A 17,349-nucleotide genomic window follows, 5' to 3' on the forward strand; every position below is an offset into this window, starting at 1 on the left:
CCACATTCAAATATCTGATCTGTGAAACTACACGTTCACTGAACAGCTAACACTGGTTATCCAAATCTTTGAAATCTAAAGAGAAATCAAGAGGTGTACTTGCATTTCTAAGTAAAAGAAAGAATAGTTATCATTTACCAATCTCACCACTTGTAAAATTACAAAGGCTGCAGCGTTTTCGCGGTCATCTAAAATTTTCTCCACATGTACATACAAAGCTATTCAGATGGACTCCATCTGAGCCACCAACTAATTTACTTTTGCAGATCTCACAAATCTGGGAAACATTCTAGGAAACCATGATCTTCACATACAGTACTTATAATATCAAATTTACACACATAATTTATCTGTTAATTATAAGAAAAGTATGTGCCCAAATGTTCAATGTATAAATTAGCCCCTTCCTGCATTACCATGCCGTTGATTTCTGAAGAAGCTAAGAAGTGCCTGAGCCTGCATGTAATCACAAAGTTAATATTTATACATATACAAAACCAAAGAGGGCAAACGTCTAGTAGCACTGACAGTGTAATTTAACCTGTTACTATACTTTCAAGTTATCATAATTTGTTTGTTATATAAGCTGGTAACTTAACCTGATGGTGCAAAAATATTTTACACTATCGGTGCACAAAATTTGAAGAAAGAAAATGGTTGAAGTTTTTGGCATCAGACCTTTTCCCTTGCTCTTGGAGTGCCAGATTGTGATAATGCCACTAACGGAGGTACAGCTCCTTCCTGGAGAACTATGTTGCAGAACCTGTTACTGTTAGTGCATAGTTGCAAGAGAGCAGCTGCTGCATTCTCTTTACCCCTTGCAGAGCCCAGCTCAACAACCTCAACAAGAAGAGGAATCCCTCCTTCCTGACCGATTCCTGCTCTTCCCTCGGGAATGGTTGCAAGATTGGATAAAACAGCAACAGCCTTATCAACCATCCCGGTAGCAGGGTCCATCAAATCTACGAGATACTTTACAGCACCAGCCTGGATAATACGAGCCTTGTTCTCATGAAGTATTGACAAGTTAAACAAAGCTGTCGCTGCATCTTTCTTGCCCCTTGGAGTTCCATTTCCCAATAAATCAACAAGAGGTTTGATTGCTCCAGACCTCCCAATCTTCATCTTGTTATCCTCCATCACAGAAAGGCTAAAAAGAGTTGCAGCAGAATTTTCTTTAGCCTCATCGCTCCCTGTCTGGAGGACATGAATCAGAGGTTCGATTGCATCAGCATTTGCAATGGCACACTTGTTGTTGTCATTAATTGACAAGTTGAGAAGTGCAGTAACAGCATCTTCTTGTACTTTCATGTCTTCTGAATAAAGTAGGTTAACCAACAAGCTAATAGCACCACAATTTGCAATCACCATGCGGTTATCCATATTATGCTTGGCAAGTAACCGGAGTTCAGCTGTAGCAGTTCTCTGCATATCAATGGAAGTGCTCTTCAAGTCCTCAACCAACTTTTTAACTTGCTCCTCAAGTTCTGAAAGATCAGCCCTTCTTTCAACTGTAGGGGAAGAAATTATTCTTGGAAACCTATCAGATGGTCTACGCCAAATCGCTTGATTACGAGGTCTTGTCTCTAGTGTAGATGGAAATTCTGGCTCCCTTCGAGGGATAGAAGCAGCTGGCTTGGAATCCACTACAACATCCCTTGAAGCAACAGCAGCAGCTTCTGACTGAGAGGATAACTTATTTCCATCACCAGGAATTACAGGGGAAAAGTTTGAATTAGCAAGCGTGCTGGGTGCCGAGGTTGTTCTACTATGACCTGAAGATAACTGTTCCTCAACAGCTAATGTACTATGACCATGTGAACTTATCTCTCCAGAGTGGGCCATCCGGTCTTCACTCTTCATAATTATCCTTTCAACATCAAAAGCAAGTACATTACCAGCAACTCCAGGTAAAGAATCCTCTGAAGAGGAGTGGAGATGAGATGGAGATGATTCCTCTCTTTGGCCTACACTAGACGAAATCAAAGTCTTTCTCGGAGAACCTAAAGATTGCGTGGAGTCTGGTGACAAAGAGTGTTTGTCCCTTGTAAGGGGAAATACATGGTTATCCCTGGATGCACCAGAGTCTGCATGTGTTATGAGGGAAGATGGTTGGTTCAAGCTCAAAGATATCATGGGATCGGGCAACTTCACATCATTTATCTCGCACCAGTTTGCAATGAGTGCCTTAACAGTGTAATTGGGAATGAGATTTGTATGCCCCAGAGTTTGCCGTGTCTTGGGGCAGACAGTGAGACCCAGATCAATCCATCTCCTTATAAAAGCCCTCTCATAGGTTTGACCAGATGCAACAATTACAGGGTCAGTCATCAACTCAAGTGAAAGAGGGCAGCAAAAGTCAGGAGGTATTGGCACAGTGGTACAGCTCTGGGACTGTTTCACAGTGACAAAGCAATCGTGCATATGAGAAACAAGAGTTATCATTTGCTCAATATATTCAACGTCCTCAGTCTTTTCAGCTTGTTCAGCATTCTCTTTCAATTTTTCAAGGGCCACAAGCTCAATCAAAAGCTCTTCGTTTGAGTTCAAGCTTAGGCAATCAGCAATTTTGGCAAAGTTATCTGAGCTGGCTCCCAAGCCTTCCACTTGAGCTTTAATAACCTTTGTAATTGTCATTGATATCAATTCATAATCTACATACTTAATTTTCAGTATATAGAGCTGCAATCCAAACAAAATACACCCACCTTAGAAATGATGAGAAATCCACAAACATAAATGAAAAGAGACAGTAGGGAGGAAGATTTCTCAGAAGGGTTAGATGAATGCAACTAAAAGGTAGAACAGACACAGAAGCCATGTACTTAGCACCCACCTCAAGGGTTGTCAAAGTTACATCAGCAGGAAGGCTTTTATGAGAAGATTTAAGGAGCTCAAGTATTTCCAGGCTACATGTTCGAATTTTCCCAATCAATGGTTCAGCTTGCAGGACCTATGGATCATCAAAAATTAAAATATCAGAAAACTAGATATAAAATAGCTGAAAGTACTGAAAATGTGTTACATATTAGTCATGAAGTTTAGATGAATGCAAATAAGAAATAGTTTCTCTTAATTTAAATCTTTTAATCAGTATTAAGTGCAAACTGTAATAAGATAATCAGTTTATTCAAGACATGAAAGTTATGACGAGATAGATCTCCAAACATACAAAATAAATTTTACTGCACAATGGTTCCCAGGTTTCGAATAGCTCCCTCAGTTCATCAACATGTTGAGCAAGCCCAGCAAACGCTTTCAGGAGCAGCTCGCTAGAAGCTTCTTCAACGTCAGCAATAGAGTCAAGAATCGGCTTTACAAGCTTCAGTATATCCTCAATCTTACAGTAATATCTACGGACCAGTTCACCACTCATGTGATCACTCGATGATAAATGGCAAAAACAGGAGATATTATTGAGAAGCATCTTTAACATTGATATCTCCATTCCACCTGGTCAATTACAATCAAACTACTCAATAAACCAAATCAACAATATCCAACTAGGTTACACACCTGAGTTGAATAACAGAGGATAAACTGGATAAATTATCTCTTCAATTTACTAGATAAGAAAACTGATGGGAAACTATGCCACAAATTAAGAGAAATTAAATCGCACTAATGTATAGATGGGCTGTAGCTTAATCATTAGTTTTGAATCTCTAGAACCCATCTTTTGAAGGTTCCATCATGGAACAAAATCAGGCTAGATACTATTTTGACAGATTCAAGATAGTATCACATTGAAGAGCAGATTAAGATTTTGCTTGCCGGTGAATTTATAACCTGAATTCAGCTTGAAGTTTTCCATTTGAAAAACACATCAGGAAGAAGCAAAAGCTCTCTAATGGACAATTTCCAGGAATACAGCTGACTCTTAGCTTTAATTAACTCATCCAGCTGAGGACAGGTGAATCCAGGATTTGAAGTTAATGGATTCATACAATGACCTCAAGTTAATATACAATTATAATTGGGTTCATAGTCAAATAATTATATATGTTTAGTGGACATTTTAATACATATATAGGGCATGAGAAAAAGCTATTGGGTTCCCATGAATCCGCACATAACACTCAGGATCCACTGCTGGATAAGGATCCCCAGACATTCTAAAAGGATTACAATTTATTTCATTAGAGCAATCATGAATGCAAAAGCCAAAAAGTATATTGCAAGGAAACCTATGATCACAAGCTGTGTCTTAATCACTCAGCTATTGCAGACTATAGTAAGCAGATAATGTCATGTTTGCTTTACCCCTTAGGATTCTGGTGAATAATATTTAACTAATGGCACCAAATGTGTACAAAACTATTAGGGTTAGTGGAGAATCCTAAGGGGTCATTTGGTAGAGTGTATAAAAATAATGCACATAGAGTGTATTAGTAATGCTTGCATTAGTAATGCGTGTATTAGTTATGCTTGCATTAGTTATGCATAAATTATTTCTTATGCATTGTTTGGTTTGGTGTATTAAAAATAGTATGCATTGTATAAAAATATTTATTTACAAATATATCCTCCATGTGGAAAAGATATAAAAGTGTTTTTGAGGGGCAATTGGGTCTTTAACCATGCTAATGCATGTGTTAAATCCCTTTGCATTACTAATACCTAAAAATCAATGGTATTAGTAATACACTCCTCAATACACAATAGAGTGTATAACTAATGCAAACATTAATTATACATAGCATGAAAAAGTGTACCAAACAAGGGACTACTAATACACAAAGCTAATGCATGCATTATTTTTGCTAATACACTCTACCAAACGACCCCTAAGAGTATGAAGATACCTTCTCATCCAATACAAATTTTTTTTTCTCATTTAGGATAAGTAATACTCCCTCTGTCCCAATTTATATGACTTACTTTCCTTTTTAGTCAGTCCCAAAAAGAATGATACATTTCTATATTAAGTAACAATTTAACTATAAAATGTCTATTTTATCCTTAATGAAATGATTTACAGCCATACAAATTTCTATCATTCATTTTAGACCACAAATTTTAAAAGTCTTCCTTCCTTTCTTAAACTTCGTGCCGAATCAAAGTACCTCATATAAAATGGGACGGAGGGAGTAATAATATTCATATAATAGGACAGTCTCCCAATATACAAGTGGCATCCAAAAAGTAGAGAACCTCAAAATCCACTATACAAAATAGCACCCAATCATCTATAGTAACACGCACCTCATAGGTACAGCGAAAATTTACACGATATCAAAAGAATCTCATTTCTTTTTATTGGCCAGAAATCAAAAGAATCTCATCATTTGTAAAACAAGTATTCCATGCTTTCAGAAGCCTCTCCATTTCTTTCCATTCAATCCCCAACATATGCATCATAGGATATCAGCAGCTACTTCACATGCCCTGTTTTTTCCTGTTCTTCCCTTTTAAGGCACAAATTGGAAAAAAATCTGTGACAGGGGAAGGGTTCCATGTCTAACTAATTCAATGAAGTACACTATAATTGGCTCATTGTGAGGCACTGGAATGGTCCTAACTTCAGATGGCTTGCACATTAGCATCCTCTTCTTCTCCATGTTCTCAGCAGTGAGAAAATCCCCACTCTACTAGCCAAGTAGAAAAACAGATATGTTCCAATGCTCTAGAACCTCATATTGAGTAGAGGAGATTGTATCTATCTGCTTGGTATTCGAAAGCACAATGACTTTATTACGAAAAACATATATTTTTATTTCACTTTACTTCTAAGTATCTTGGTCTATCAGGGAGATCTTCTAATTGATCATAGAATAGTGTTCCAAATTCACCGATCTCCCAATCCTGCAAGTTCTTTTTTTCAACCTTAAATCTCAAAGAGCTCCACTTGTGCAATAGAATTGTCTTTTTGGCTTAATATGGAAGATGGGCTGGAAAGAGGTTGTCTTAGGTGATACAGAATCTTTGCTTCATTTTAGAATCCTTGCAAGTAGAACAAAGACATAATTTGCTTCTTGGCTTTGATGTTGTAAATATGGCTCTCAACACAACCTTTGTGCTGTTTATTTATACAAATTGTTACCTTCCTCAAAAAGAAAGAATAGAAGATGGTTGGAAAAGAGTTGTTTGGAAGGTCACACGACTCCATCTATGTTTCCAGAGCTAACTTTGTCCCCTACTCACCTTGAAGTGGATCTTTCCCATGAACATCCTTGTCTCTATTATGCTCCTCCATAGACCTCCCCAAGGATTGAGATGTTTTCCATTCTCCATATCCCCATACATTCTAGCAACCACTAACTTCAAAAGTGCATGATTCTTTTGTCAAATCTCCAAATCCATTTCCCCACAAGGGCTTGAACGAAATCCTCACGTCCATACCCAAGCCTCCAATTCTTTATTGGAATTTACAAAGTGAACATCTTAAGCCTCCTCGTTGTGTCTCACAAGAAATTCTTTGGATCATCTCCAATTATTCATTATACATTTGCATGTGAAACATGTAATAGGAAGGTATGCTTGAAATTGTCTTCTTAGAGCATCTCCTTACCACTTTCAATCCGCTAATCTTTGCTCTACTCTTATGATTACTGAATTTATCGATGACTAAAGATAGGCCTCGAAAGTTGTAAAAGGTCATACTTTGTTCAATGTATTGTGTGTCATTCACGAATAGTAGGTAACGAACCCATACATTGTCCTACTTCCTTGCATTAGCTATGGCGCCTCTAAAGTAGTGCCTCATGATACTCTCCAGTTCCTCCAGCAGAAAGGGAATCCACAAGGCCTCTTTTTCTCACTTGAAAAAATCCCAGCAGCCATTTGGTGGGCAATTGGAAGTTATGTTGCTTGGACCTTTCAAAATCCCTGGTTCACCTGTGTCGTTCGACATGATTTGGGTCTGGCTGTGGGATCCACATCGTATTTAAACTTACCTTGGATGTTTTGACTATATCTATGACCAAGAAGTATAAATGGATTAGGTATTTGGTTTGATTTTTGGGTTCATGTTATATTTATATAGTTATATAAAGTATGAGAATCTTTTAACATTACTTGAGATATCTTATGAATATTAGGTATTTATATAGAATTAAATTTTATCAGTTTAGCTTAATAACATTTATTAATCGAGATATACTTATACATGTCGTAATATACATTCTTTTATGTTGTAATACACACTTATTAGCCAATCCTAGCACACCCGTATTAGCACTCGGTTCCATACCCTCAAATCCTAAAATTTATGGGATGAAGAATCTGACCTCTAGGTCCGCACCGGAGTTTGAGCAACATAGATTGAAAGGAAAGAAACAACAGATATGCTGAGGATAAAGAAGAATCTATACAAACTCAAACAAAATTGACTATTTGTGCTTAGATTTTGGTACAACAAGGCTGCAGTTGGTGTAAATGATAGCTAGGCTATTGTTGATTTTATTAGCACATTGCATAGCTTGTAATGGTAATATATTTTGGTTGTAACTGCCTCCAGCATCCTCTTTCTTCTGGTTTAGTGTTTACTAACAAAACTTATAACTTACCGAGTTTATAAAAACCAAAAAAAAGGTAGCGCCCTTCTGACTGCTCTAAAGATTAGCTTGCATCACTTCCATTGCCAAGATAAATAATAGAGGAGATAATAGTGTTGTTGCCTGAGCCCTCTTAAATTCCAAAGGAGAAGCGTCCTATGGGGCTCTTATTGAAAAGCCTAAAAGTGATAAAGAAGACTTGATCCATTTAGTTGTGAAGCCCATCCTTTCCATCACAAAATCCAAAGGCCCTGATATGATTGTATCAGTATGCCTTCTCAAGGTGCAGTTTGCACAGTACTCAATGAGTTTTTTTTTTGGGTTTTAGAATCCACCATTTTACTAGCTACAAGTGTCGTTTGTAGATTTTGCCATCCTTTTTCAAAAAATGAAGAGAAAAGAATGATGTGGAAGAAAGAAGGATGGGTTCCAGAAATGTTTTATGACTTTTACCTTGATTATTCCCTTCAACCATTGAAGGTTTAATATTTTGTACACTATCATAAAATAGGAAATGAATACATAGTTACAGGAATTGAATTGTCCTATTGATCCTAAATATTCCTGATTGATTCTAATTAACTCCAATTGATGTACATTACATTTAATTTCCAGAATCTTACTGCAGTCTATAACACTATTTACAATTGTTCTTAAGACCTTCCATGACTGCATATGGAATGTCAATAGTATCTTGTCCAACCTTCTTTAGTCTAATGCAGAGAATCTTAGCAATAATCTTGCAGATACTTTTTACTAGGCTAACAGGTCTGTTATTTTTTATATTAGATATTGGTCCCTCAATATGATTGAGGTCAACGAAGCTTTGAAGCCTTTGACAAACCTCCCAATTTCATGAGAAGATCATACTTTCTCCATAATGTCACCATTAACCTTGGGCCAACATTTTCAGAAGAACACCAAGGTGAAGTCATCTGATCCTGGAGCTTTATCTCCAGCACAATCTTAACTCCTTTCCAAACTTATTCCCTTGAGAATTCCCTTTCTGTCCATTCCTTTATCTCCTTCCTATTTGAAATTTTTGCTCCCTTGACTAAGGTCTCATTGTTGTCATGAATTTCCTATACAATTGTATCTACAAACTCACATCTTTCCTTTAACCTGTTCCTCTCCCTAACAAGTGAAAGTTGAATGAATGATCGTTGTACTCAACTTATGACTCATAAAATGAAACTTTGGAGAAGAATAATAAGAAAGTCATACCAAATACCCAACTGTAAATAGTTGGGGGGGGGGGGGGATACGGAGGAGTTCCCAATGACTTGTTTGCACCAAGAGAATGCACAGTTAGATGAAGATGTACAACAATAACAATACCCAGTATAATCCCACAAGAAGGGTCATGGGAGGGTGGTGTCTGCATTCTTACCTCTACCTTGAGAAGTAGAGAGGTTGATTCTGCTAGACCCTCCACTCAAAGTAAAGCATATTAAGAATCGGGCATGTAAAACAAATAAAGTAGTGAAGAAATCCATAATGAAAACAATAGAGAAGGGAACAGCAGCAATTACAAATACTATGATAACTGAAGCCAAAGAGACAATAAAATAGAAGAATAAGATAGTAGAAGAGTAATAAAAATAATACTGATAAGGAAGCTAGACAACACTTGACTACCCACTAGCCTTCTATCATAATCTTCGACCTCTAAATCCTCCTATCTAGGGTCATGTCCTCGATAAGCTTCAAGTGTGTTTGTGTCATTTCCTACCTTATAACCTCTTCTAAATACTTCTCCGGCCTACCTTTACCTCTCCTACCCACTATAGACAACCTCTCACACCGGATGCAAGTGTTTGTACAACTTCTCTTCTCATATCTCATTTTCGCCACCCTTTTCTTGTCCACCACATAGGCCACTCCCACCTTGTTTCGGATATCTTCGATTCTCATCCTATCTCTCCTAATATGCTCACATATCTATCTCAACATCCTCAATTCCACTACTTCCATATTTTTGACATGCGAGTTCTTGACTAGCCAACACTTCGTACTATACAACATAGTTGATCCGACCACCACTTTATAAAACATGGCTTCAAGGCTTGGGAGCACATTCTTATCACACAACACACTGGAGGTGATCCCCCATTTCATCGACCCCACTGCAATACAATGTGTAGCATCCTCGTCAATCTCCCCACCCCGCATACTTGATATTTCCCCTTTTATTCCATGTGAGCATAGTGTGAGATTTCGAGACCCTCTATTTTAAATCCTCTATCTATTCGCTTTATTTTGGTTAAAGACTTGAGCTTTAAAGTCAATATTGCCACCTACACACTTATTGGCAATGGAAATCAGACTTCTTCTAAATCCAGAAATAAGAAGTCCTGCTCCATATTCTACAGAGAACTCTTGTGCTATTTTATCAGAATGGAGAATACTTCTGGTAAGTTAGAGTCAAGCAGATATTCAGCAACTCCCTTCCCCCAGTACAGCTGACTGATTCTCCACAAGTATTTAGGCAACACTTCACACTCATCTTTCATTCTCTAAAAGTATTACTATCAAGTTAAATGCCCTTCCTTATCTAACCCAATTTTCAGGACATTTCTATGATAATGAGTTCACTTTTTTCCAACTGACTAGTACTTGGGGTAACTTGCCAACTCATCCACCGGGCAACCAGCTACAAAAACAAGCACAAGTTCCAAATAATCCTGCCCACCAAGATTGAGCATTTGCACTTACACTGAGTATTGTAACTGGGATTTCGACCAGAAATCTCAAATCATCACTCCTATGCTTCAAACCACTTGCCCATTCTTAGGGAAGACATAAACTCACTATTTAGGTTCAAATTATTATCTAACTGTAGCTTAATACTGTGTGAACACAACTCTATCTTCAAAAAGAAGTAAGACAAAGATGGACATTTTAGACTTGAAACATGGAAAGCCAGAAAGGCAAGTGGAAATCTAAGAACAGATTTATCATAAAGAGCAAACTTTATTACTATATGAGAAGTTTCCTTCTAATACTCCCTTATATCAAGTGGTCGGGACCATGGGTTCCACCCGCGGCAGAGTGCAATTATTGCCTATGGATTAGCTTTAATTCTCTTAAAAAATTCATCGAATATTCATAGAATATCAATGTAAAACCTAGTAACTTAAAAAATATCAGAATCTAGAACCCCATAAGCTTCAAATCGTGGCTCCGCCTCTGGTTCCACCCTGATCTTCACAACAATCAACTACTGCTCTAAAGTCTCTACCTTCTACTTTCCAACAAGGGTTTGAACTTACTCCCCATAAATTTGCAGCAAAATGTATCAGAAAGACATTTCATTGTTGTACTATCCAAACAAGGAAACAATCAAGAACCATCCTAATAACAATAACTAGCAAATCCTAATGAAAATCACAAGCAATAACGAAAACCCATTTCAATTACGGAACTAGGGCACCTTAATTACACAAAAACAAAGCAATTGAAGTGATAAAAAAACCCATAAAAACAAATTAAAAAAAACTCACCAATCAAAAACTTCAAACCTGATGTTCTTCCCTTCTGACCACAAGAAATGAATCTCTCTTAAACCCACAAAGAAATGGCAAAAACAAAGACCAAGACCAAGAATATAGGCTCAAAAAAAGAGGACTAAATTGATTCCACCAACCCAAGAATCAACGCGTTTTTGAGTAATTTAGTATCTCAAGTTGAAGAAAATTGTCAATTCTGGCAACTTGGAATCTCAAATTCTTGTTAATTTGGATGAATCAGAAACAGATTAGAGCTAATGGGGTAGATAGATAACGAACAAGAATGTCTGCAGTTGGGATTTTAGCTGCTTCTGATCGATGTTCGATAGAGAGCCAAGTTGGAAATTTAGCTTAACAAAGTAAGGGATTTAAGGTCCATTTTATATGTTGACTTTTTATAGAACAATGTTTTTGATATAATATTATTACCATAATCATTTTTATAATAAAAGAATAATGGAATAATTACTACTATTATACTAAAAGATAACCCTAGTTTGTATGAGTATTTGTTGACCATTTAGTATGATTTTTAGAGATTTTAATGTTTAAATTTCAAAATTTTGATTACATAACTATGAGATTTTTTTGGTCAAAGTTAATTGACTATATTTTTTTTATATAAAATTATAAACTTTTACTCTTACAAATACAAATTATATGTGTTAGAAATTATTACTTTCGATGAGTAATTTTTGTTTTTATCTAATAATATGAATTCAACAATTAAAAGGGATTGATTGAATTTAAAAACCTATTCATTCTGATTTGATCAAAGCTCATAACTAAAATACTATAAATGTAAATGAATTTGAAAAAATATACCATAAAATTACTACGTATGATACAAATAGTAATAACTATTAGTTCATAAAGTTTAATTTCTTAAAATTCCAAGAGAAACTCTAGTAAAATATAGGAATGATGTATTGGTGTTTATTGTTCGTTAAGTGAAGCACTTCTTTAGACATATTATATGCCTGTTTTTGCTAAAATCTTTTTGTTCATATTATAATCTGCTACAATATGATGTTGTCACTTGCCTATAAAATAATATTTAGCTATAAACTATAGCAAGTTACGATAAGCTTTTTTGAAATACAAATATTAAAAATTGTTATTTTAAAGATCAAATTTATTTGCAAATATATTTTTGTAAGACATTGATGAATTCATTTTACTTAATTTGATTTGTCCTCTTGATCAGATTCAAGAAACCAATTCAATATTTTCCTCGATAAGAGCAAGACAATTTTTTTTTTTTTTATGGACATATAGGTAAATACTTATGAATGAAATCTAGAACAAAGATTTTGGCTATAAAATTGAAGTAGCTAAATTCTCATACATAAAACAATGTATCAAGCTAGTGAAGGTATAATAATAGCGTGCAAACTTATTCACCTCTTTAGTTTTAAAATCTTTAAGTAGGGGAAAATGCTTCCATTGAATATGTAAAAAAGTTGCTTATACAGATATTAAATGCTTGTTTGGAAAGTCACTCGAGTAATTAGATTTGGTGTAATAGGTGTAATTATACTATTTGACGTGTTTGGTTGACCATATAATTATCTGGTCAACATATAATTCGGTATAATTGACAGTGAGTAATTACACTCTCCAATTCTCAGGAAGCTGCGAATTACATTACATGGTGTAATTATAAGCTGATTACTTTTTTTATTTTATTTTTTATTTCTATTTTTTTTCGTTGTTATTTATTTATTGTTTCTATTATTTATTTATTTATTTTTCGTTTTTATATTATAAAAAAATATATTTTATTTTATGTTATTTATATTTCATTTCATTCTCAACCTTTATTTCATGTGATTCCATGTAATTTTTCGTATTATCTAATTTATTTTTTTTGGTAATAATAGATATTTTATATATAACTTCAGTAGAGGTTACATCAGGGATATTATAATTCCCAAACTTAGCTAGGTTAATGCAAGATACCAAGGACACTTGTTTATTTTTTTCATTAGCAAATTTTGTTAGTATTCTAATTTTAAATTAAAGTAGAATTTATGCAGGTTATGTTAAAGTTTGACATAAGAGTATTATATTAAATTTTTTGTTTTGAATTTAGAACCTATGATATATTTTCAGTTTCACTTGTTTTAGTAATATTGTCTTGAGATTTCACATTGTAAGTCGTTTATTTTTTAGTTAGAATAGATTATCTTTTTGTCAAATGTGTTAATAATTTATGACATTTTATTTATAATATTAATCTTTTTGTCAAACTTGCATTCATGATGTTCATATAAGTCTTGTATTTTAGTTTTTATGATTAATTCAATTAAAATATACTAATTTGAAAAATATAAATCAATTGTTTTTTTTCATGATATTAGTTAAGGACATATGTTTATCAATTAATATATTTTGGAAAGACAATATATATCTTAAATATTTAATTTAATATCATTTATAAAATTTCTTATTTGTCTAATACAAATTTTAAATTTTAGATAATTCACTTTTATTTTTAAAATTCAATATAATCTAATGATTGCAATTTTCAATCAAACAGTACATTTGTAATTACACTGTGACGAATAAACAAGTCAGTGTAATTACTAGGTTGTGTAATTACTAGACTAATAATTACTATCCTAGTAATTACACCAATTCCAATTATCAGGTGGCTTTCCAAATAAACTCCAACAAACTTTAATTGTATAGTTAAAATATTTACTGTTAAAATGGTATAACAATAACAATAACAATAACAATGATGGTGATGGTGATGGTGATGGTGATGATGATGATGATGATAATAACATGACATGACATTCATTAGGAGAGAGGATGATATTTTTATTGTGTAAGTATATTTTGAGAAAAATAGAAATAGTTGAGTGATATTATAGTTCTCAAAGAAATAAAAATGTTACCGGACAATTTTCCAAACATGCGTGACTATGTAACAAATTCTCTGAATAGTCACCCATGTTTGAATAATTATCAAAGTAATATCATTTTTGTTTCTTTGACTACAATGTCACTCAACTATTTTTATTTTCTCAAAATATATTTGACATAATAATAAAAAATTCTCTCTCCAAATGAAATGTCATGCCATAATTTTATTTAAACAATAAGCCTTTTATTGCAAAGAGAGGAGGCCATTTCAAAAGAAAAGTCATAAAGGATTATTTAATTCTTTTGCGGAAGAAGAGAAACTCTAGTAAAATATATAGATTATCAATTATGTATTAGTATCTTTTATTAATTACTATAATATAGTATAATTTACAGCTAAATAATAATGTCATGCCACATTATTATTCTTTAAACAATAAACCTTCTATTGCAAAGAGAGGAAGCCATATTAAAAGAGAAGGCTTGAAGGATTATGTAGTTGTTTTGCAGAAGAAGATAAACTCTAGTAAAATTTAGGGATTATGTATTAGTGTCTTTTGTTAGTTATGTGAAACACTTCTTTAGACATAGTATATGTTTTCTTTTGCTAAAACCTCTATGATCATATTACAGTCTACTATAGTGTGATGTCATTTTCCTATAAAACATCATTTGACTGTAAATTATAGTAAGTTATGACATGCTTTTGAAGTATTAATGCTAAAAACTACTATTTTGTAGAACAATTGTTTGTTAATTTGGTAAGGCAGTTAGGAAAATTTGTTACTAAATTTATTTTGTCTTCTTGATCAACTTTAAGAAACAAGTTTAAATACTTCTCCAATCTACCTTGACCAACACTTCATGTAACTTGCCCCAGACCTTAAAATAAAATTACGTACCTCGATCTGAAATGATGGAAAGGGGTACCCTATGCAACCTTATGTGCTATATCCTTGTCATAAATCTTGGCTTAACTACTGCGAATTATAATTCACCCTGACTAGAATAAAGTGGGCTGATTTAGTCAACCTATCCACAATGACCCAAATGAAATCATACTTCCCCAAGGTCTTAGGAAGACCCATCACGAAATCCATGGCTATCATTTTTCACTTCCACTCAGGAATAGACATTCTGAAGTAAACATGTAGCCCTCTACTGCTCATATTTCACATGCTAACAGTTCTGACACTCAAACACATACTCACCTATGTCCCTTTTTCAGCCCAAACCACAAAAGCTGTCTCAAGTCCCGGTATATTTTGGTTATACCCGGGTGGATCAAATACCGAGAGCCATAAGACTCTGCCAACAAATTCTGCATCAAGTTATCCACCCGAGGAAGACAAGCTCGTCCTCTAAAACATAGAACCCCCCAGTGTCAAGTGTAGCATTTGAGGCCTCACGAGACACCACCTTGTTCTAGAGCTTGCTTATTCTGAAATTGCTTGGTTTTGATACTCCTCCAAAAATGTGGGCTTAATTTCAATACTAACCAACACTCCATCATTCTTTGAGATTCTCACCTACACGAAACCAGATGCTAGAGTCTGAATCTCCCCAGCCAAAGGTCGTTTAGACACCCCTAAGTAAGCTAAATTGCCCATGCTAATTTCTTTCCGGCTCAATGTGTCTGCCACCACATTGGCCTTACCCAAATGATACTGGATGGTCACATCATAATCCTTCAACAACTCCATCCACCTTCTCTTTCTCAGGTTCAAATATTTCTACATAAACATATGTTGCTGGCTACAATGATTAGTGACTACCTCACACTTGACACCATAAAGGTAATTTCTCTATATCTTGAGTGCAAAGACTACCACTGCCAATTCCAAATCATGTGTTAGATAGTTCTTCTCATAGAGTTCAATTGCCTTGATTAGGATATCACATTCTTTTCTCGCATTAACACAACACCCAAATCCGAATGTGAAGCGTCACAAAACAAAATGAAATCCTTACCTTCCACAGGAAATGCTAGGATGGGAGCCGTAGTCAAGAGAGACTTGAGCTTTTGGAAGCTCTCTTCACACTTCTCAAACCACTCAAAGGGTACTTCCTTATGAGTTCGTTTAGTCAGGTGAATAACAATGGAGGAAAAATTCTTAATACACCCGCGTAGGAGCTAGAAGTGTCCACAAAGCTTCTACCTCAGTCACAGAGCTAGTGCAGACCCAACTCTTAACTGACTCAATATTTTGGGGATCTACCATCACCTTTTTCTATGAAACCATATGCCTTAAGAAAGCAACTAAGGTCAACCAAAATTCGCACTTCGAGAATTTGGCATACAATTTATGTCTTCTCTGGATACCCAGAATGATGCGAAGGTTCTTTGCATTGTCTTACTTTCTCTTGGAGTAGATCAAGATATCATTTATAAACACAATTGCAAAAGAATCCAAAAATGGCTTAAAGACTTCATTCATCAAACTAATGAAAGCGGCAAGCACATTGATTAACCCAAACGACATTACTAAGAATTAACCGAGTCCTGAATGTTGTCTTAGGTATATCCTTAGGCCTAATATTTAACTGATGGTACCCTGATGTTAGATCTATTTTTTAAAACACCGAAAACACCTTGTAACTGCAAAAATAAGTAATCTATGTGTGGTAAATGGTACTTATTTTGGATGGTAACCTTGTTTAACATCATGTACTATATACACATTCTTATGCTACCCTCCTTCTTTTTAACGAACAACACCAGAGCACCCCAAGGCGATACACTAGGATGAACATACCCCTTATGTACAAGTTGTTGAAGTTGGGTCTTAAGTTTTGTGAACTCATTTGGGGCCACCCGATAAAGAGGAATATAGATTGGTCGAGTCTCCGGCTCCAAATATATGCAAAAATCAACATCCCTATCCGGAGGCATACCCGACAGGTTTGTAGGGAATACCTCTCGAAATTCTAAAACCACTGAGATTGACTCGATAGAGAAAGACTCTGCACTAACATCATGAAGATAAGCTAAGTAGACTAAACAACTAGTCTCCACCAACCTTCTAGTATGAATAAAGGATATGATCTTTATCCAAAATCTGGTACGATAAAACTAACAAACCAAGGGCTCTAATACCTACTTTGTCATGACCTAACTCGATGTGAGATGCATCCACACTACCGCACAATAGGAGAACCAATTAAATACTACCACACAGTCTACTAAACAACCAAAAGTAAAAAGTTTTCAATAATTTTAAAACAAGCATTCATAATCCAAAATTGAAGTTATAAAACAATTATGGAATACCCCATAGAATCTAAAAGTCATGAACCAAAACATCTACATAGTCTAGAATGTAGGGATGCAACCCCAAAATAAGAGTCTAAGTCCGAAAAAATGGACCAGAGAGAATAGAGAAATCCATAGCATCCCTAAAGAAAAACTCACCCTTGGATTCAGGAAACACTAGAGGCACATCTGAGGTCATAAAACAGCTGCCATAATA

General features: G+C 34.9%; 1 protein-coding gene across 2 annotated transcripts; it reads right to left on the reverse strand.

Annotated features, from left to right (window-relative positions):
- Positions 1-92: 92 nt before the first annotated feature.
- Positions 93-11,369, reverse strand: LOC125839138 (U-box domain-containing protein 4-like). Of its 2 annotated transcripts, none has more exons than XM_049518117.1 (5): positions 11,018-11,369; positions 3,173-3,453; positions 2,837-2,953; positions 679-2,682; positions 93-456 (listed from the first exon to the last, which is right to left on the reverse strand). In XM_049518117.1, the coding sequence occupies exons 2-5, from the start codon at positions 3,446-3,448 to the stop codon at positions 397-399; spliced, it is 2,457 nt and encodes an 818-aa protein (XP_049374074.1). In that variant the 5' UTR covers positions 3,449-3,453; positions 11,018-11,369; the 3' UTR covers positions 93-396. The 2 variants fall into 2 exon arrangements, with proteins under 2 accessions (XP_049374074.1, XP_049374073.1); XM_049518116.1 differs by having other exon boundaries at positions 11,000-11,369.
- Between the last annotated feature and the right edge of the window lie 5,980 nt (positions 11,370-17,349).

The sequence above is a fragment of the Solanum verrucosum genome, unplaced genomic scaffold, assembly GCF_900185275.1.
Source record: "Solanum verrucosum unplaced genomic scaffold, falcon-dt-bn FXZP01000164.1, whole genome shotgun sequence".
Classification (NCBI taxonomy): domain Eukaryota; kingdom Viridiplantae; phylum Streptophyta; class Magnoliopsida; order Solanales; family Solanaceae; genus Solanum; species Solanum verrucosum.